We start from the raw sequence: 22,760 nt of genomic DNA on the forward strand, positions 1-22,760 counted from the left end.
ATGAAAATATTAGGGGAACTAAGGGGCTGTGAGTCCAGTGCTTTCTCCCCATCACACCAGTGTAGTTTGCTTTCTTTTTTAAAGTAATGTTCAACCCTTCTGTTTCTTTGTGCTTTAAATGTGTCCTGTAAATAGCATAAGTTTAGTTACTGTTACTCAGGTTAGCAGGGTTTTTTGTTGTTGTTGTTGATTACTTTTGTTCACTGAAGTGTGGCATGACATGTGGATTCATTCTTACCACTGCGTTTTTATTCTCTCTTTCCTTTTAACCCACTGCTTTCAATCCCTCCTCTATTTCTGACTCTCTTTTTCTCTTTGGGATTGGTTGAGTCCTCCCACTTCTTCCTATTTTTTCACCCCCTCTTCTTGTTTGGAAATCATACACTCTGTTTACTAGTAGCAACTCCAGATATTTTTAAGCATGTATGTTTAACTCAGAGGTTGAGGTTAGTGAGTATCTTTTTCTCCTTCTGAAACAATATGAGAATCTTAGAATGCTTTAACTTTAGTTATTCTCTAACTTAAATATTCTTGTACAGTATTTCATTTCTCTAATTTTTAGCCCCATGAGTTAGACACCATTGGTGTTTCTTTAATAACTTATTTCAACTTTGTATAAATTTTACTCCATACCCTATTTTCATTGCTTCTCATTTCTTCTTGGACATTAAACCTTATGGGATTGTTTCCTTTTCCCTGAAGCATCTTTTGTATGAAACGCCTTTAGTTGAGGCAGGAAAGATCTGTCTGGAATAAGTGCTCTGAGATTGTTTTTGGTTTTGTTTTGTCTTCATTTTTTATTTTGCCTTAATTCTTGAAAAAATACAGTAGTTTATTGGACATATAATCGTAGGAGGATTTCCGCCTCACTGTCGTCTTCAGGGATTTGATGATATTACCCTTTCTCTGGCTTCCATTGTTGCTGTTCAGAAAGCAACAGGAAGTCTCACTGAGCTTTCTTTGTAGATAATTTGTTTTTACTTTCTGGCTGTTTTTAAAATCATCTTGGCTTTGTTCTAAAGCTTTACTTCAGTGTATCAGAGTGTAGATTTCTTTTTTATTTACTCTGCTTAGAAATCTGTCTTCCCAAATCTAAAAATTGTTTCATCCTCACCTACCTCTTTGAGTATGGCCTCTTCCCCATTCTCCCTGTATTCCCTCCTGAAATCCTCAAAGTTGAATAGTAGACAGTCTCAATTTATCTTGCATGTCTCTTAATTTATGGATTCCGTGTCATGAAAATGTCTTAGTTTTCCTGAATAATTTCTTCAGTTTGACCTTCCAGATTAATAATTCTCTTTTCAGCAGTGTCTTGTCAGTATTATTTTAAATTTCTAGAAATGGTAGTCATTATTACTTTTCTCTTGAAATTCTATTTTGATCCTTCTCAAATCTGCCTAGTTATTTTTGAGTGTGTTTTTTCTTTTCTATATTTTGTATACTTTGTTATTTCCATTAATGTAAAAAAACATTTTTTAATACTCCACTTTTGATCATTTGATTATTTGCAGTCATGGATCTGATTACACAGTTCTTTTGCTGACTTTTGCCCAAGATCCCAGTTCCTTGTATGAAAGTGAAAGTAAAAGTTGTTTAGTCGTGTCTGACTCTTTCCCACTCCGTGGACTATACAGTCTGTGGAATTCTCCAGACGAGAATACGGCAGTGGGTAGCGTTTCCGTTCTCCAGGGGATCTTCCCAACCCAGGGATTGAACCCAGGTGTCCCTCATTGCAGGCGGATTCTTTACCAGCTGAGTTTGGTGGGTTCACATTTCTGGTATTCACATGTGGGAGTTCTTTGATGCCTGGGTTTAGATTACCTTGCATCACCAAAAATTTCCATTGATGTTTACTTCTGCCAGTTGCTTACAGATACTAATACATGATTGAGGTATAATTTACAGACCACAAAATTCACCCATTTTAAGTGTACAATTCAGTTGTTTTTACTAAATTTATGTAACTGTAATTATGCAGTCATCATCATAGTCCAGTTTGGAACTTTTCTGTCACCCCTGTGTGCTTCACTTTTGGGTAAGCTATCTTATTCCTCCTAATAAGACTGTCAGAAGACCCTTTCCTGGAAAATGGAAAGTTAGAAGCTTAATCTCTGTTCCATCATCATTTCTTCTGTGGGTTTGGAAATGATTGTTAAAAATTTCTTGTGTGGTTCTGATATTTATGTGATGTGCAATTGGAACTTCTGTCTTCCTATATTGACAAGTTTAGAAAAGTTGATTTTATTATTACTTTGGATTTTTTTTGAGAGTACAGATAGCTTAACCATTTTTAAAGAAATCTCAGGTGGTAGCTTGACCTAAAACCATGTAGCAAGTGATAGAGGTTTTGAGCTTCAACTTTATGGCTTGCTACTCAGGTTGTGGGGTCATTACTTAGACGTAAAAGCTTCCTGTTTCACAGTTCTTCTTACTTGTTTCACCTCCACAACAGGTATAGACTACTATGAGAGTAGGTCATTAATTTATTACTAAGAACAAAAAGAAATCTCTTCTTTTCTTCCTGTAAAGGTTCCAGTTTAAGGGGCAGTGGGAAGCAACTTGTGTTTGACTTAAATTTTAAATTTATTTAAAGTCACCAGCACATGTATAACAGGAAAATTTGTCATAATTATATAATTTTTCTGCCTTATAACTTTGCTTAATAACTTGTATTTAATAAAGAAGTTCTGGAGCTTTCCTCAGTGTCTGAAAAGTTGTCTTTTCTGTCATGTACAGATGTCATATTTGTTGATTTTACACAGCCTGGCTGTGACAGTTTTTTTCCACACAGCACAGATTATTACTAAACCCAGCAAAAGCCCAGGGCTGTTTTTTTGGGTAGTTGAATGTTTTCTGAAATGTTGTGCTTGTCTACAAGGTCCACACTTAAATGGAATAGGCAGAGGTGGTGCAGAAGCAGTGTCACAATTTCAAAGGTGGGAGTCATAGTGTCAATCTTAGCCTACCTCTTAGATTAGTGGGAATCAAAGACATTTAAATTATTAATACATGAAGTTACTGTGGTTGCAAAGATAAGACAATTTATTCCCAAAGCAAATTAGAGACTCATCACTCTCCAAAGTTTCAGCTCTGTTAGGTTCTCTATGGAAGTCAGCTGCTTTGAGTGTTTTTAATTCAGATTTTAGAAACTTCTTCAGTCTAGTTAGCTGCTATCCAAATTTCTAGAGCCCCACAAAGAGATTATTTAGGAAGCCCCTTCCCTTATACCCAGCTTTCATGGCAGTCAAGCCTGGCGCTAGTATATGAATTTAGCTTCTAAGAGAGCTGTGGTTGAGATGTTGCATTTGCACATTTGCCATGGTAAGAAGTGAGTAGCCCTGTCCCTGGAGGGTGAATTGAAGCTCATTCATCTGGAGAAGACTGTCAGTGACAGGCGCCCGCTTCCTCCTTCCAGGGCAGGCGGGGTAGCCTCCTGAAACAGGCAGTGTACTCTTGTAGAACATTACTGCTTCAACAGTACATCAGAAACACTTTAATGTTTTAAAATAAAGAATAAGTCTTCCATAACTTTTGTTTTGTTAGGATTTGTGTCAGAAAACAGGAATGATGGTGTACAGAATTCAATTTGTTTCTTAACTTAAATATTTTTTTCTGAGTTTTACAGATTTATAAAATTGGGAGAATGTGAAATTGTGTGGTGGCCAGAGAGTTGAAGGCAGAAACAGTGACAGACCTTCCTGAATCTTAACATTTGACTGGCCCCCTAAAATTAAAATGTTGGGCATGGGGCGGGACCAGGCGTCTTTGTTAGTCCCAAATTGCTAATTCAGTCATCAGCCTCCAATTTTATATTTGGTTTCAAAATGCTTTCTTATTTGGTTTCAAAATGCCTTCTTAAGGCAGTGAAGCAATAGAAGCTATGGTTTCATAAACACTTCTAATTAAAGCTTTCTCCTTCAGTAGAGCATCATAAAATGTATATTTGAGGAATAATGTTTGTAAAAGTTTTATGTCATGTTTTGCAGCACTTTAAAGCAAAGAAATAGAAATCAACAATCAGTTCTGTAGCTTGTCATCATGAATAGAAGTGCCTCTTTGCTCAGGTTCAGTTGACACTGGAAAGTGGAGTTGGAACCTTTAGGGAGTGTAAATGTTACTTCTGTATGTGATTTTGAAGGCCCCTACACATTAAAATCTGACTTAATTTTCTTTTTCCATACATTTTTGTGTTTAAATTGCATGTTCTTTTGTTTCTCCTTATGATTAAGCATTGCAGGATTCTAGTTACGATAGTTAGCAGTCTTACAGAAAGCTGATAATCCCTAACTGTAACACTGCAAACAACAGTAATGGTATATAATTTTTCTTGTGTCTTTATGTGTTTAACTTGGGTAAAGCAGTGAAAATCAAAGATTATTGCAATTGCCCTTGTTTACTCTGGCATTTTAAGTTTTCAGAGTGTGCTTCTGATACTCAACTGCCTATGCGTCTATCATTCATAACTCAGTTTGCAACTGGGGAGAAGGTATCTCTTAGCACCATGTATTCAGTTGGTCCTTGGTATTGCTAACAGAATTGGCAAACCTGTTTATTTAGAAATGTGGATAAGTGATCATGGCACTAGCAGCCACTATAGAGCAACATTCTCAGCACAGCCAGAGCTTCAGCAGAAGAAATATGACACAACTTGGAAAGATTGTCTCTGGCTACACGAGTAGTGTCATTGAGGCAGTTGGATGGGAAGGTAAAGATTTTAGTTCAAATGAAGTAGCATCATTCAGGAAAGAGTCCAGCTGTCAGTGCTTTGAAGAAACCAGTTGAAGGACAGTTTTGTTCTTATCTATGGGATATCATCTCTGTTTCTTTTCCCATTTCTTATGAGGATGGCCTTACCTCCATCTCAATGTGTTAATGCTATTCTTTTTTATTTGAAAAATAGCCTTGCGTTCAAATAAAACTCATCTTGACTTTTAAGTATCCATTCACCTGTCAAATGAGAATAGCAACTTAGAATTTCGATTTCCTTCTTTCAGGAATAGCTGCAAAATACATTTTTATTGTAGTTGAGGGTACCAGTGATTCTTTAGTGCCTCGGTTCCTTAGCTTTCCTCACATCACTGCCCACACCAGCAGACCCTTGTTCTGAGGTTACTGTTCAGGCAGGTTAGAGCCCATGTACATCTGATGAGTTATAAGCCCTAGGATCTTTCAGGGTTCTGCCACCAACAATGTGACATGTGTTAGGAGTCTGTTTAATTTCCTTAGCACAGAGCTAAAAAATTTGTCCTCATAAGCAGGTAATCAGTCTGTGAGAAATAAAACACCTTTGGTGCTTTTTTCATTTGTTCTCTAAAGGTCAGGGATGGGGTAGATGTACATTTGTTTTCCTTTGCAGTCAAAAGAGAAAAATCTTCAAAGACCTTTTTTATCTTTTCTTCTAGGTGGCCAACTTGGCCTGTTCCATCTCCAACAATGAAGAAGGTGTAAAGCTTGTTCGAATGTCTGCAAGCCAGCTAGAAGCCCTCTGTCCTCAGGTAAAGTACAACCAGCAGTGTTTAAGCTATCACCAATTGGATTTGGGTTATTAAAGTGGAAATGAATTTTATTTTATTAGTTTCATTTTTAGGATCTTAGGTAGAAGCCTTGAGGACAAAATACTGATCCACAGTCCATGTAGAGAAATGTATGTTTAACTTCCAGTGATATTTGCTTAAGCGTCATGCGGTACTGTCTCCTTGCCCTTCATTTGAAATGTATAGCCTTTTTCACTGCTGGCAAATGGAGGGCAGGCAGTGGCCATTGCTAAGGGCCTTTCTAAGGGAGGGCCACCTGCAACATGTGGTAGTCCTGGCATCAGGATTGTTACCCCATGAGCCTGAAAGGATAACTGCTGCCCACCCACACTCCATCTTTATGCCCAGTGTTTGGATCTTGTTAGAGGGCATGAGATTCAAGAACTGGAAGCCTTAATCTGCTGTGTCCTGAAGTACCCTTATGATACAGATATTAATAACGTATTTCAGCCTGCTACTGGTAAAACTTGAGAACTTTTCTCCATTTCCAATGGCATATTGTAAGGCTGGTGATTAGGCTAGGTTAAGCATCTGGGGCTTTAGAAAGACACTAAAGCACGCAGAAGAATGCTTGTTTTGTTAAATGTTAGATGAGCTGCTCTCTGCCGTGAAGTGTGCTGATCGTGTTTGTGTGGCTTGATACTCCGTGCCCCTCATAGGGGTTTCTGAGTAGTGTCAGTGCTGTTTTGGTGAAGAGGTTGCTTCTCCAGTTTCTGAGGCAGAGAATGGTCATGGACATACCCTAAACCTCTTTCTAAATGTCCTGCCAGATGACATTGACCACAAATAAAGCGGAATAAATCAAGGGAACTGGAGTATAAGAGATCACAGGAATGAAGTTTCTGTGTTATGCCTGCCACCAGCTTTAAGATACACCGTAAACATTACTTTGGCTCTTTCATATGCATGATTCCTGACCAAAATAAGTAAAGACTGGTGATTAATCTGGGATCCTGACTGGTACGCAGGTTAATTAGAGCCTTTGTTCTCATTCTCAACCATGTGGGTTAGTTTGCAAATGAAAGTTGCTTCCTCTGGGTGTTAGTGTGTTGGGTCAGCTGTGGATCCACATGATCTGATCAGTGTTTCTTCAGCTTTAACCCAGTCATTAAGTCTGTTACTGGCCAGTCAGTAGCTATACAGATAATAAGCACAGTAAATTTAATCACGTCCAGAAAGTTCATGGATGAACAAGTTGTATGAAATAAATTTAGAGCAGGTTTTAAAGATTTGGCATTCTTTTCTCAGGCTTGCCTTATTACCCTATCAGTGCTTTATTTTTAATGCCTTTGCTTCTCCATTTGATTTTGAAATGCTTGAAAAGCGACAATGCTTTCACATATCGGCTGAAACAGATGGTAACATACGCTGATCACACCTACTAAGAGTATTTATATAAATGATATTAAAGCCTTGAAAAAGAGAGTCTAGTAGATTCTAATGGGAGTGCTGGTGTGCATAAGTCACGTTTGGCTCGGGCTTGTTGCCCAGGCTCTAGGTGCTTTCTGAGGCAACCTTTCTCCCTCTCTTCTGTAGTTCATTTCTCCTACTAGAGCAGACCCCAGGACAATACCTGGATGATTCCTAGGATTAGGTATAGAAAGAAAAGAAAGTGAATTCACTCAGTTGTGTCCGACTCTTTGCGACCCCATGGACTGTACCCTACCAGGTTCCTTCATCCATGGAATTTGTCAGGCAAGAGTACTGGAGTGCCATTAGTTGCCATTTGGTATATGTCCTTGATAAAAAGGTGTTACTTGTTGTGATTGTTCTCCCAGATTCCTTCCCAGGCTCCATCCTACCCTGGCTTGCAAATAGGGCTAGGCAGATTCAATGACAACAAATACAGCAGACATTGCGGGCATGGTAATGACAAACTGGATAGTAGGTGCCATTTCTAAATGAGGTAACTGTGACTTCATTCCAGCCTATTATTGCTAGATTCTTTCATTATTTGTAAAGAGAAGTCAACAATTCAGATTTTTTGGTAAGTCCCAATTTTAAAGGATTGGTAACTAACATTTTGAAATTCTTTGAGGAGGATAAAGCAAATTTCTAGGAGCTGCATCTCACCTACCCTGGCCCATGTGTTTCATACTCGAAGGACCTCTCCTTTAAGGTGGCTAATGGCTGTCCCTCTCTTCAGCCTGGTATGGGCAGTGATGTCAGGCATCACTGGCTTGTTTGATAAACCCTAGGCAAGCTAATCAACTTGAATAAACTAGTTAGTTAATTCACCAGTAGTTTAACATGGTGTTTAATACGCTGTAGCATGTAGACAATATTAAAGTATATGTTTCTTTGAGGCTACTGTCAGCATCCATTCACAGTATAGACTGTGTGTTGGGTTTTTCCAGTCTCTTTTTATGTCAGTAGCTGTACAGTAGCTGTACCCACACTGCTGTATTCAGGCAGCCCTGGCCCCTCTGTTGGGGGCTTTTCTGTGACCCCCACCCACAGTGTGGAGTTGGCTCCTAGACCTTATTGTTCCTTTCTGGAGGGGAGAGATGACAGATGGAACCTGTAGAAACCTTTCTTCCCCATCTTTCTGTTCACTTTTGGAAATGGGAAATTCTGTTCTAAAGTACTAACTTTTTAGGAGTAAAGCAATTTTAACTCCAAATGTTTGTGGTATTAAAGTTGAGTTCAGACGAAGTAACCTGAAGGTGGATTTATTTTGTTGCTTGGGGGAGAAAAGCACCCCATTTTTTGGTGATTTACTGTTGTCATGAGTAGGGAAGAAAGTAGGTCAGCACTCTCTGCATTGCCTTCTGCTTTGTGTCTGCAGTATCTCACTGTTCTCCAGAACAGGGACCTACCTCCATCTGAGCAGATAGCACCAATCTCACATGCTCTTATCAGGGAAAAAAAAATCAAACTGTTCTGGAAAAGGACCTGATTCCCCACATCATCTCCTCATGGTGTGCTCAAGTCTTATTCCTTGGTAGCTGCTTAAAAGATTTTCATTTTTCAGTTCATCCAATGCTGGTCAAAACAAAGTGGAAAAACCCTGCCAACAGCAGGTTTTTGGCAATTGAGTCTTTAAAATCGGAGAATGGCATTTTGGAGATGATCTGACTTAATATTTTATTTTTCATAGTTCATTATGCAAGAATGAGCATTGTACATTTAAGTTAATACAAATCTGGCAGTTTAATATTTCATATGGCTGGGTTTAATGCATGGCCTTTCTTGGAAATTTAAGCAAGGGTGAATCAAGTCTTTGAAGCTGCTGCTTTATCTACATTTTTTGGTCCTTTTTTTGGGGGGGAGGGGTGGATTTCTCGCTAACTGAATTGAGAAAGAAGAAATGTTATTTTTTTTTCTTCTGCGTACTTAGATTTATCTTTCATATTATTGCTTCTCCCATTGTGCTATGGAAATTCTGATCATTTTTGTGGCTAACAGGCTTGATAAGCATTTATTGTTGTTCAGTCCCTATCAAATAAGCATAAACTCAGACAGGCCTGGTTTGAATAGTTAATGAGAAAATATATAGCTCTTTAATGAGCTAAAGCATACCAGCCAGGGAAGCCTGTGGCATCAAGCTCTCATTCATATGTTATTCCGCTTCTGATTTTCTCTAACATTTTTACACAGCAGTTGCACAGAAGAGCTCAAAGGAGATGCTTCTGACTAAAAGTTTTCTCACAGCATTTTCTGTGTCTCTTTCCTCCCTTAACCCCCTCCCATGGAGGTCTGTAGGTAACAGGGCCCCAGAAACACTCTAGTCTCCTTGTAAGCCTTGTATATTGATACTGGTCTGTTGTTTTGTTTTGTTGTAAAGTCTGTTTTCCATACCGTAAAAGGTTTCCCTCTTCCATTTTCTTGAAAAGTCTATATAATTGGTATTAGTTCTTTAAATGTTTGGGGAGAATTTATCAATGAAGCCGTCTTGCCTGGAATTTTCTATATGGGAAGATTTTAAACTAAATTGTTTAAACTATTATTTAAACAATAAATTATTTCTTTAATAGATAGAATGATATTCAGATTACTTGTTTAACCATTAGCTGTTTATTCTTGACTGACTTTTGATAATTTGTATTTTATCAATTGCTACTCTATTTTTTTTCCTTCTGCTTGCTTTGGGTTTATTTCCCCCTTTTTCTAGTTTCTTAAGTTAGAAGCTTTTAAATCATTGATTTGAGACCTTCTCTTCTAATGTAACTTGTAATGTTGGTGTGTAGCTTCTCAGATTGCTCAGTGGTAAAGAATCTGCCTGCCAGTGCAGGAGACACAAGGATTGGGTTCAATCCCAGGGTGGAGAAGATCCCCTGGAGTAGGAAATGACAATCTACTCCAATATTCTTGCTTGGGAAGGCCCATGGACAGAGGAGCCTGGCAGGAGCTACAGTCCATGGAGTCACAGAGACTTGGACAGAACTAAGCATAGACACACATACACAATGTTGGTGTGGATGTTAAATTGTGTGATTGGGATGATCAATAAAGACCTCACTGAGAGAGTGATGTAGAAGCAAAGACCAGAAAGGAGATGATAGACCAAGCCAGGGACAGTGTCTGAGAGGGGAGCAGTCCAGGAAGAGAGAACAGCAAATAGAATTTGAGGAAGAAGGGTGAAATATCTAACAGAAGTGTGAATGGTATAGAGCCTTTTATATGGCCATGGTAAAGCATTTGGTTCTTTTGCTTTGAGTCACATGGGAAGCCATTGACGGGTTTTGAGTAGAGAATTGACATGATCTAACTTTGATTTTACCAAGGTCTCTCTGACTTCTGTGAGGAAAGTTAGAGAGACCCCCTAGGAAGCTGTGGTAAGCAGAATAATGTGCTGTCCCCACCCCCAATATCCTAATTACTAAAACCTGTGAATATATTGCCTTGTATGGCAGAAGGGACTTGGCAGAGGTAAATAAACTAAGGATCTTAAAATGGTTAAATTAACCTAGATTATCCAGAAGGTCCCTAATATAATCTCAAGGGTCCTTATATGAGGAAAGCAGTGGTGGTGGCATCAGAGAAGGAGATGTGATCATGGAAGCAGGAGTTGGAGTGAAGTGGCCACAAGCCAAGGCGAGTGGGTAACCTCTAAAGACTAGGAAAGACCAGGACTGGATTTTCCCCTAGAGCCTCTGGAATGAACGTTCTGCTAACACTTTGATTTTAGCTCTGTAGGACCCACTTTAGACTTCTGCCCTTCAGAGCTGTAAGATAACACATTTGTGTTGTTTTAAGCACAACTAGTTTTGTGATGATGTGTTACAGCAGCATAGGAGACCGAAACAGAGGCAAGAGTACAGTGGAAGTGGTAAGCACTGGTTATAGAGTCCAAATATATTTTGAAGGTGGAATTTACTGAAGGTTTAGTGAAGTGAGGAGAGAGAAGAATCAGGAAAAATTACAGGTTTTGATCCTAGTAACCAGAAAGACGGAGCTATCATTTAATTTTGTGGTGCCTGTTAGACATGCACGCAATAAAGTCAAGTTTAGGGAAGAGGTCTGGACAAAATGTATAAATGTGGGATTCTTTAACACACACGTGGTGCTTAAAGACATGAGGCTTGATAAGTTCACCAATGGAATGCGTAACCCCAGAATAAAAAGGTCTGGAAATAAAACTGGGGTTCCCTGATATTTAGAGTTTGGGGAGGTGAGCAGTATCCAGCAAAGGAGATTCAGGAAGTATTATTGACCAGAAGAGCACCAGAAGCTCACTCTATCTGGGAAGACAAGCGGGGAAAATGTTCCTAGGAAAGAGTCATTATTCATGTCAGATGGTTATAGAATGTGACCTGATAATTGATCCTTGGATTGAGCAACATATAAAGATCATAGATGATCTTGGACAAAGAAGTTTAGGTAGAATTTAGGAGCTCCGCTAGAGTGGATTCAAGAGAAAAGAGATGAATACAGCAAGTTGATAGCTCTTTCAAATTAAATGTAAGGATAATGGAGACATGGCGTGGTAGCATGTAGTACATATGGAGTTGAGAGTGACTTTTACTTTTTATTTTTAGTTGGGAGCTTTTTTTAACGTTCAGCTGATGGAAATAATCCAGTAGAAGGGAAATATAGATAATAAAGACTAAAGCGGAGAGAATTACTAGGATATTGTCCTACAGTAGAGGAAAGGAAGTGAGATCCTGTGGATAAGTGGCAAGAATGTTCTGAGATGGGAGCATAGATAGGAACATTCACAGTTAAAAAGATGTAAGACAGAGCATGTGGCATAAATGCAGGTAAATGGGTAGATGCAGTGATAAGATTCGCAGACATTCTTTTTTGATTGTATTCATCTTTTCATTTAAATAGGAAGCAGAGCTATAAGCTGAGAGTGATGATGCTCTCAGAAGTGTGACAGGTTTGAGGAGAAGATATGGAATGATTACTCTTTTAGAGTCCAGACTGGAGGAGAGGAAGATACTGATTGGACTAAGGAAATCTAGTTCTCTTGCTGTCCCCAACACTGTGAGTCCTCTTGAAGTTGAGTGATAGGTATTTTAAAGTGAGATGCATTCAACATGGTTGGGAGCAGGAAATCATGAGTTTTATTTTGGACATGTTTATTTTGAGACATCTGAGTAGAGCGCTGGGTAGGAAATGGTTAGGAAATGAGTTGGGGGCTAGAATGAGTGGTCTGGGATGGAGATGTGGGAGTAGTTGGCAGATGGGTGGTATGTAAAATCATGAAACTAGAAATTGCTCACAGGTGGGAGAAGCATAGAACAGCATAGGATCAAGCCTTGGAACTCCGGCATTAGTGGAAGAAGATGACAGCAAAAGAGACACAGAAGAAGTAACCAGAATAGTGGGAATGAAACAGGAAAACTATTTGACAGAATCTAACATCCAGACCTGATTAAAGACACTTTGTAAACTAGGAGTAGAAGAAAATTTCCTCAGCGTGATAGCATCATACTCAATCATGAAATGCTTGAGTACTTCCCCCTAGGATCAGAACCAGACAAGAATGTCCTGTTCAGTGTTGTACTGGAGGTCTTAGCCTACAGTAGCATTTAAAAAGTTGCCATTGATATGTGGTGGTAGTGCCTAGTTTGTGGCTCTTTGCAAATATAATGAGCAAGGATAGTGAGTCACATTAATTTAGAAGTGAGAGTAAATATTTCCCTCTTGTTGTTTCTTAACTAGGTCACTTTAGGTGGGCTGTTCATGTCTTACCTCCATTTTATACCAGTATTTTAACGTTCTCCTTACTGATTTGTCAGACATTATATACTTCATCTGTCATGTATACTTAAATACAAATGTAAGCAGAGAATTTTCTCTTTTTTTTTGGTGGGGCCAGGGTTGGTACACAGCATGTGGGATCTTAGTCCCTGACCAGGGATCAGATCTGTGCCCTCTGCAGTGGAAGCATGGAACCTTAACTATTCTAAAACATAAGAAATATTTATTTGTTCAGTAAGTGCATAATTAAACACATTCTTTTAGCCATATCATGTTAAATCTAACTCATTATCTATTTGGGAACAATCTTATTTTGCACATAAATATAAGTATGAAGTTCAGACATTGACTATTTTTTTTCCAAATAGCCCATCAAATGTAAAAATGGACCATCCCCCATCACTGATTTGTGATGTCTCTTTTGTCATATATTGACTTCTGCTTTATGATAGGGTGTGTTTTTAGATTTTTCTTTTCAATTACTTTAGCTTTGTATTACATTTTAACTTTTCATTCCTCCTGATCTCTATCCCATGTATATATTTGCTGCTCTCAGCCATTAACTATTCCAGATTAATTGGTGAATAAATAGGTCAGTCCCCCTACTCCTAAACATGGACTGTGTTTCTGTTTATTCAAGTTTTTTTTTATAATGTATTCGGAAAAAGTTACTTTTGATATCTCGGTCCTTTAGGTTTCTTTACAGATTCACATATTTCCTATTGTTTTCATAAAGAGCTGATACTCCCTTCATTTTATGTCCTGTTTTCTGGTATATAGAAATGTTACTCATTTTTATATATTTACATTGTCTCTAGCTACCTTAATGAACTCTTATTAATTCGAAGAGGTTTTTCAGTTGACTTACTTCAGTTTTCTAGATAAACAAAGATGTTCTACATTGAAAAGTAATTTTATTGTCTACTTTCTAAACAGCCTTTTCTTATTTCCATTTCCCACTTTATTTCATTAGCTAGAAAGACCATTAATTAAGTAATGATGACAATAGGTATTCGGTCAATAACATCTTGACTTTTTTAAAGTAAATGATTCTAGAGTTTTCCCTAATAAGTGTCATGTTGGATGATTATTCAAAGTATTATTTTAAGTATCTTTCTAGTCCCAATACCAGAGAAGGCAATGGCACCCCACTCCAGGACTCTTGCCTGGAGAAATCCCATGGAGAGAGGAACCTGGTAGGCTGCAGTCCATGGGGTCGCTAAGAGTTGGACACGACTGAGCAACTTCACTTTCACTTTTCACTTTCATGCATTGGAGAAGGAAATGGCAACCCAGTCCAGTGTTCTTGCCTGGAGAATCCCAGGGACGGGGGAGCCTGGTGGGCTGCCATCTATGGGGTCGCACAGAGTCGGACACGACTGAAGTGACTTAGCAGCTAGTCCCAATACATCAGAAAATAGTATTTAATTTATTATGTCCCACAGTTTTGTAATCAAAACAAGAATCACCTTAGACAAGGTGCTTTTCCTCCATTATACTGTATGAGAAAAGATTACAGAACAAAGGGAGCAATTTTCTCTTTGTAAGGGAAAATTATCTTAGTATTTAAAACATATAATTAATTCCCTGCTGGTGTTTACTTGGCCCTCTTAAGAAACATTTTCTTCAGCCAGGTATTCTTACAAGGTCTAGCTCCACTCTGAGTCATTGATAACATTAGTGAATTAATGAGTTAATTAATGAAGAGTAGTCCACAATCTTGAATCACCCAGTGGGAAACAAAGGGAAGAAGGAAAAGAGGTCAAAGAACAAGCCTGGAAATGATGAAAATAGGGGAGACCATGGTGTAACACATGGGAAAGCTAGGATACTTTTGACAAATAATTTATTGTCCAAACCCATTCACTTTTGAAAGTGAAAGTTAGTGAAAGTTAAGTTGTTCAGTCATGTCCAACTCTTTGCGACCCCGTGGACTGTAGCCCACCAGGCTCCTCCATCCATGGGATTCTCCAGGCAAGAATACTGGAGTGGGTTGCCATTTCCTTCGCCAGGGGATCTTCCTGACCCAGGGATCGAACCCAGGTCTCCTGCATTACAGGCAGACGCTTTAACCTCTGAGCCACCAGGGAAGCTTTTGAAAGTAGTGGGCTATTAATAGTAACTGGGTTGGCCTAGTCTTCAAAACCTACAATCTATAATTGATAGTTTCGATAATTTATCCCTTCCAGTTAGCTGGGAGGGAAGCGGAATTAGTTATACCAGTCAAGTGGGTCTGATTCTTCTTTAGTTTTTTGATTACAGTCTTTGAGGGGTAATTTGATAGCCTCACTCTTGGATACCCCTCCAATATATTGGGGAATTACAGACATGACCTGAAGACATGCAGTTTCTGTAGCACTGAAAAAACATGATCCCAAACTCCTGCTCTCAGGTACGATGCCCAAATGACTCTGTGATAGCTGCTGTCCTACCTCGCAGATCTCAACTCCATCACTACCAGTTTCCCCTGTCCTTGCTTACCTTCAAAGTTGCATTACTATGAACACATTTATTTCCAATAACCCATAAGCACCTGTACCTAGAGATCTGCCTAATGATTCTCTCAGCTCTTTTTCAAACTACTTTCATTATTTATTCATTCAGTGAATATATCAAAGGATCTGAAAGGTATTTCTCCAAAGACACTAGGGGTCAATAAGTACGTTAACAGACAATATCATGAGCCATCAGGGAAATGGAGATCAAAACCACAGTGAAATATCACTCCACACCCACTGGGATGGCTGTTATTTAAAAAATGGAATAGGGAGAAAGGGAAAACAAGTGTTAAGGATATGAGGAAATTGAAACTCTCATATATGCTGGTGGAAATGTAAAATGGTTCAACTGCTTTGGAAGATAGGCAGTTCCTCATAAAGTTAACCATATGACCCAGCAATTCCATTCCTAGTTACATATAAAAAAACAGTGGAAATAAATGAAACACATATGTAAATATTCATAGCGTTATTCATAATGACCAAAAAGTAGAATTCATATGTCTGTAGCTGATAATTGAATAAAGAAAATGTGGTAAATTCATATAATGGCATATTATTTGTCAGTAAAAAGGGTGAAGTACTGATACATTTTATAGTGTGTATGAGCCTTGGAAACATGTTAAGTGAAAGAAGCTAGTTCCAAAAATATACATATTAATACGATTCCATTTATAGGAAAAGTCCAGAATAGGTAATTCATAAAAATTTACCAAAATACATAAATTTAAAAAATCACAAAGTTAAGTTAGTGGTTGCTGGAAGAAAGGATTAGGAGAAATAGGGAGGGACTGCTAGTGGATATGGAGTTTCTTGTTGGAGTGATAGAAGTGTTCTAAAAATGACTGTAGGACTGGAAAAGGTCAGTTTTCATTCCAGTCCCAAAGAAAGGCAATGCCAAAGAATACTCAAACTACCACACAATTGCACTCATCTCACACGCTAGTAAAGTAATGCTCAAAATTCTCCAAGCCAGGCTTCAGCAATATGTGAACCGTGAACTTCCTGATGTTCAAGTTGGTTTTACAAAAGGCAGAGGAACCAGAGATCAAATTGCCAACATCCGCTGGATCATGGAAAAAGCAAGAGAGTTTCAGAAAAACATCTATTTCTGCTTTATTGACTATCCCAAAGCCTTTGACTGTGTGGATCACAGTAAACTGTGGGAAATTCTGAAAGAAATGGGAATACCAGACCACCTGACCTGCCTCTTGAGAAACCTATATGCAGGTCAGGAAGCAACAGTTAGAACTGGACATGGAACAACAGACTGGTTGCAAATAGGAAAATGAGTACGTCAAGGCTGTATATTGTCACCCTGCTTATTTAACTTCTATGCAGAGTACATCATGAGAAACACTGGACTGGAAGAAACACAAGCTGGAATCAAGATTGCCGGGAGAAATATCAATAACCTTAGATACGCTGATGACACCACCCTTATGGCAGAAAGTGAAGAGGAACTCAAAAGCCTCTTGATGAAAGTGGAAGTGGAGAGTGAAAAAGTTGGCTTAAAGCTCAACATTCAGAAAACGAAGATCATGGCATCCAGTCCCATCACTTCATGCGAAACAGATGGGGAAACAGTGGAAACAGTGTCAGACTTTTATTTTTCTGGGCTCCAAAATCACTGCAGATGGTGACTGCAGCCATGAAATTAAAAGACGCTTACTCCTTGGAAGGAAAGTTATGACCAACCTAGATAGCATATTCAAAAGCAGAGACATTACTTGGCCAACAAAAGTTCGTCTAGTCAAGGCTATGGTTTTTCCTGTGGTCATGTATGGATGTGAGAGTTGGACTGTGAAGAAAGCTAAGCGCCGAAGAATTGATGCTTTTGAACTGTGGTGTTGGAGAAGACTCTTGAGAGTCCCTTGGACTGCAGGGAGATCCGACCAGTCCATTCTGAGGGAGATCAGCCCTGGGATTTCTTTGGAAGGAATGATGCTAAAGCTGAAACTCCAGTACTTTGGCCACCTCATGTGAAGAGTTGACTCATTGGAAAAGACTCTGATGCTGGGAGGGATTGGGGGCAGGAGGAGAAGGGGACGAAAGAGGATGAGATGGCTGGCTGGCATCATTGACTCGATGGACGTGAGTCTGAGTGAACTCCGGGAGTTGGTGATGGACAGGGAGGCCTGGCGTGCTGCGATTCATGGGGTCGCAAAGAGTTGGACACAACTGAGTGACTGAACTGAACTGAACTGAATGGTTACAAAACTGAATATACTAAAAATCTTTGCATATTACAGTTTAAATGGGTAAATTGTTTGGCATATAAATTATATCTCAGTAAAGCTGTTGTTTTTTTTGTAAAGAAATGACTTATTTTTTTGTAAAGAAATGACTTCTTATTATTTTAGAAGAAATAACTTTTAAACTTAATAAATATTATACTTTCTTTGAAGTTGTATGTCAAGTACAGTATGCCTCAGAAAAACATTTTTCACATATGTAGTTTGAGAACGTACCAAGAGCCTAAAATGCCAAAGTTCATCCCAAGACTAAGAATGATGGGTGACTGGAACAAACATAGGCATCCTGCAGTCGGAGTAGTGATGTGCATCTATAAGGTGCATCTCTAAACAGTTAATGTTTTAACATACATTTAATGATATGGAGAAGTATTTAAACAAAGCAGGATAGTCAGTTTTATTAGCATATAATTCTAATTGTGAATTTTTTGACTTGGCACATGTACATGTGTATGTGAGGAGAAAAAGCCTGGAATATAAATGTCAGAAATTGTGAAGAGTTGCTGTCACAGAATGGGGAGATCAGAGATAATTTGTGTTTGTTACTGCCCATAGTTCCAGTATTTCCAGTACTGTATTTCTGATGAATTGCTTCCCATTCATATGTAAAGCCTTTTGTTTAATACTTCTCTGTTTCCATCGTTGTAACTGTTTAAGTGGAGCATGTGGTATTGTGTGTCCTCATGAAATGCACAGGAGACAAAACCATAGCCACTCCACCGACCAAAGTGTCTGGCTTATTTTATTTTCTTGACTCTGAAAGAGTATACAATGAACTTTAATGTCTTTGCAGGTTATCAATGCTGCATTGGCTTTAGCAGCAAAACCACAGAGTAAACTGGCCCAAGAAAACATGGATCTTTTTAAAGAACAGTGGGAAAAACAAGTCCGAGTTCTCACAGATGCTGTCGATGACATTACTTCCATTGATGACTTCTTGGCTGTCTCAGGTAATGAGCTGATTCCCCAGAGAAGTATGTGAGGATGTGCATAATTACTTTCACCTATGTTACAATAATGGACAATCAAAACACCCCCAAGTCTGGCCAGGTAAATTATTCTAGCAATAATACTATGATGGTTTTCATTTTAATTAAAGAAAACAGCTACCAGTGACTCCCAAGCAGTTGGACATGGGGTTAGAGTTGTTCTGCTTGTGGTGGGGCTGGTCTCAATCTCAGAGGTATGAATCAGGAAACTGCCTGGAGAAGTTGTTCTCTGTGTGGAGTAAGATTTTGAAGCTGTGACCTGTACAACGCCATAAGCATCCACCTTTCTTGCTGCTGTTGTGTGTAGAAAAAACACTGACCTGCTGGACTGGTGGTTTGTTAATGAGCCTGTGAGACTTAGGAGACAGGATTCCCAGCATCATCAGCTTCAGTTTCTTTTGTAAAAATTGTTCCGCTTGGAAAGCATCTCTCTCTCCCTCAGAAATGATCGTAGTTTAACTGCCTACTTTCGAAAGACTCTGTCTGCATGATGCACAGATAGAAAACAGAGAGGAAATATTTAAGTACCATTTAATTATGAACTTGCAAAAAATAAATCTGGGTAATTCACCTCACAAAAACAGTTGATTTCATTATATAAACATAAACTGGTAATGACATAGTAAATTGCATTCATATAGAAAATGTCTGTCAACTGCAATTCCCTGTTTATCACACAGATAAATTTCAATCCATCTCCTTAGAGTTGAGCAAGTATAAATGCATTCTCCATTTAACAGGCCTCTGCTGCCCTTGGCCACGCTGCTTGCTCTCTGGAGGTGCCAGGCTTCGTGAGGCCACTGGCCTGTTGGGCAGTCAGTGGCTGGTCCTTGTAGGGCTGAAACTACCTGTCACCCCAGGGAAGCACAATCTGGAACGTGGGAGATGTGAGCAGCAATGGGGCTTGAAACAGGAGCGTTACTTAAGTACATGCACAGCACAGTCCTCCAGCAGTGACCTATATAAGGTGACACTGTGTTCTGCATACCAATGTTCCCCTGTCTCTGCTCACTCTCCTTGGGACTGGAGCATTGGCTCTGCTTGAAAGATTGGGGAGCAGGGAGTCTGTAAACTGCAAAACAAGGGGGTGAACCATGCTGCTGCAGGACTGCCAAATTGCAGGTGCTGGTACTTTAAAACAAAAAACCTATTTGCAAGCACATTTTTGCAGGTGCCAAAAATGCAGCAATTGCTTTTTTGGGAAATCTTGGCCTTCTGTTGTTTTCCCAATGAAATACTGAATTATTCTTTTTCATAGGTTTAGAGAAAAACATTCCACCTTCACAGCACACTTTTAAGCAAACAACCAATTCTGAAATCTAAATGCAAAGCCCCCCTTTGGAGATAGATATTACATTCCTAAACTTACTTACCAAGTAAGGCTTGGTCTCAAGGGATTTCTAGTCCTCTTACAGCAGAATAAAATATAATAGAATCAGATGTCCCTCATGCAGCATTCTTCAGATCAGAGAACAAAGGGGATTTTGCAGTGGCATTTAGTGGGATCCAGGCAATATCTTTAGGGTATATGACATAAAACAGAAGAACAGTAAAGAGAAACCAGATTTTCTAACAGATAACTTTTGTCTGGTGAGTATGTTCAGTTTTTATGCAAATGTGGGAAAATAGAAGGGTTTACTTGATGGAAAAGAGTTTAGACAGTTTCCATTTAGCAAATAAACACAGAACAGTAGTCTCAGTCAGGAGATGGTAGTGCTTTCAGAGCATCTGAATTTCAGAGACCCTCATTAGTGTGTTTCTCTAAGGTTTTGTCATAGGCTTGCTTAGTTATCAGGTAATTAATTAATTAACAGGACAAGGCTATTACTCAAAATTCCTCTGGTTGTCACGGTGTGCTTTTCAGGGGCTTGGTTTGAAAGGAAGAGACAGGCAGATGCCTGTGTAGAGTGCTACTGGATTGATCAGTTAAGTTTTGGCATTTAGATTCCTTTATACCCTTACACACTAACCTCATCCATGGCAGCTTTAGCACTATTTATGTGGCAGATTAGACATATCTCCCCATCTCACCCAGCAGACTGGCTTTCGTTGAGAGGAATCCCATTTTCTAGTGGGCAGGCACCCAGTGGTCCCCAGCTCACAGCCTCTTGAGAGGCACGCCCCCCCCCCCCGCAGGTTGGACAGCAGGTGCCATCTGTAGCAGCTGTGTGCTTTTAGCAGTCTTTCCAGCAGAAGCCAAGGTCTGCCCTCTCTGCCATTTCCCATCGCCCAGAGGCACAGTGGTGCTCAGTAGTCCCTCAGCAAAGTGGGCATGTTTCTGAGTAAGGGGCTGCTCGGCAACTGCCCAGCACAGGCTCTGGCTTAAGGTTGGTGCACTTCATGAAATTTGACCTAATGAAAAGTAAGAATGCGACTTGACTCCTTGGAGTATTGGTGTTTTCCCATGTCCTGGGGTTTTGTGGCCCTTTTTCAGTGGGATAGGTTTGGAGGAATATTTCCAGTAATGACTTTTCCATCAGTCCCTCTTGGAATCCATGGGGCCTGTATGTTTGCTGTAGCCTTGTCTACTCATGAGAGCCCTTCCAAGGGTAAGTTACTTAGGGGATAGGACTGAAAGGACCCTCTGCTGTTTTAGCTCCATTATTTCTGCATATTCTGTCCCATTGGTTCCAGAAGTTCCCTTGTGCTTATTATAAGTTATATCCCAAGTTTTACAGCTTAAAAAATAATGGTCATATTGTGTATAACTTGGTAAAGCCACCAAGACCCTGATAGCAGTGTTTCATGAGGCTGCAGGGCAGGGGCAACCTGAGTCACTGTGTGTCAGGTATGAGCCAGTGGCACTCGAAAATAAAAGGGACGTGCAAGCCACTTGAGGGAAGAGGGAGGGGCACTCGTTTTCCCTAAGCTGTTCTATTCAGAATGTTGCCTTGTAAATATTGGGGGTGATTTAGGATGCTACACAACATTCAGTAAACCATGAATATATTTATATGGACTGATTCCTTAAGGACAGTGGTTTGAAATTTATCAAAGCGATAAAGACTGTTTGAATTTCATTTGAATTGTATTTGATAAATGTTTTCCGTGGAAATGCAGTTTACTTTCTCATTTGTTTACTCAGCTTTCATGTGGAAGTTTTGATTCCCACACCCTACCCCCTCCCTTCTTTTTTTTTTTAGGTTGCAAGTGGTTGGTTAGAGTGGTTATAATTGGGTTTATTGTTTTTTCTTAACCAAGTGCTCTTGGAAACAATATAATGCATTAGATACTTTGGGGCAACAAATAAGAGTAGTAATTTGTACTCTGCTTCATTGTCACTATGCCAAAATAATTTGGTTTGATTGGTCTAAATAAAAGGATTTTTGTACCTAGTTTTTTTTCGTTGGTTGGTTGTTTAATTACAAAACTCCAGGACTGAAGATAAGGTAGGAAAGTGGTGATATTTGATCTCTGACTCCCATGCATCCTGAATGAATAAGTCACTCAATAGTTCTGTGCCTGGTTTCCACAGTAATTAATAGTGATTTTTTAAAAAATGGTTACTATAGAGTGAGTTAAATGTCAGGCACTCAGGCTCTTCTCATAATAGTGGAGTACATTCTTTATATGGAGTATCAATATTATCATCTCTTGTGTATGCTTAAGGCTGCACTGATAAAGATATCCAGAGCAAGGGGAGGGCAGAATGGGCCCTGTTAGACATTGTGGACTGAGTGTAAGTTCATGCAGGCTTTTTGGAGAATACCATTTGGCTTGATTCCCAGAGGGCAATTAGGCATCATACATCTACTTTATACACATTTGCCTTTTGACTTAGTAATCCCATTGCTAGAAATTTTCCTGAGGATGGGTACACAGATGTTTGCCAAAATACCTTGCAAATATGTTCACTTCAACCAAAACGCCTAAGAGAAGACTAGATAAGCAAATGATGGCCCTTCGTCTGTTCAGTAGGGTACAGCACAGCCATTGACGTGGCTGAGGTAGATATGCAGAGGCAGTCCTAGAAAGATTTTCAAATGAAAACCAGATATATTAATGTCCATAATATGATCCCTTGGAGATAAGAGTGTTGTGTTTGTGTGTGTGTTTTCCTGTTTGAAGCATCTACAGATAAAGACTATATTGAACCATCAGAGTTTTTAATGGGATCCAGATTGGTGTGTCTACTCGGAATGGAGTTTCCTTAGAAATTCTGTTAAAGTAACTTATGGCTTAAGTTAGTGTGGGTACCTCCAACCCTCCTATCTTTGCACGTATGTCCAGTGGGAACTCACTTCTCCCTTAGGGCTCAAGTATAGAGAGCAGGTTGGTTGTGTCCTGGGTTCGTAGTGGCCTCAGCTGGCTGGGGCTGTCTCAGTGAGGGTA

At 39.3% G+C, this 22,760-nt stretch overlaps 1 protein-coding gene and 1 non-coding gene across 6 annotated transcripts in view; one reads left to right on the top strand and one right to left on the bottom strand.

The window, feature by feature from the left end:
- CTNNA1 (catenin alpha 1) overlaps positions 1–22,760 on the top strand; it is a 343,160-nt gene that overhangs the window by 303,194 nt on the left and 17,206 nt on the right. For all 5 annotated transcript variants that reach the window (XM_061424652.1, XM_061424653.1, XM_061424649.1 and 2 more), the window contains 2 exons: positions 5,403–5,495; positions 18,233–18,389. In XM_061424652.1, the coding sequence (XP_061280636.1) occupies positions 5,403–5,495; positions 18,233–18,389 (250 nt within the window). The remainder of the gene's footprint in view (positions 1–5,402; positions 5,496–18,232; positions 18,390–22,760) is intronic.
- TRNAY-GUA (transfer RNA tyrosine (anticodon GUA)) lies at positions 14,704–14,776 on the bottom strand. Its single transcript has one exon. It is a non-coding gene; the product is annotated as a tRNA-Tyr (tRNA).

This window comes from Bos javanicus, chromosome 7 (genome assembly GCF_032452875.1).
Source record: "Bos javanicus breed banteng chromosome 7, ARS-OSU_banteng_1.0, whole genome shotgun sequence".
NCBI classification, from domain to species: domain Eukaryota; kingdom Metazoa; phylum Chordata; class Mammalia; order Artiodactyla; family Bovidae; genus Bos; species Bos javanicus.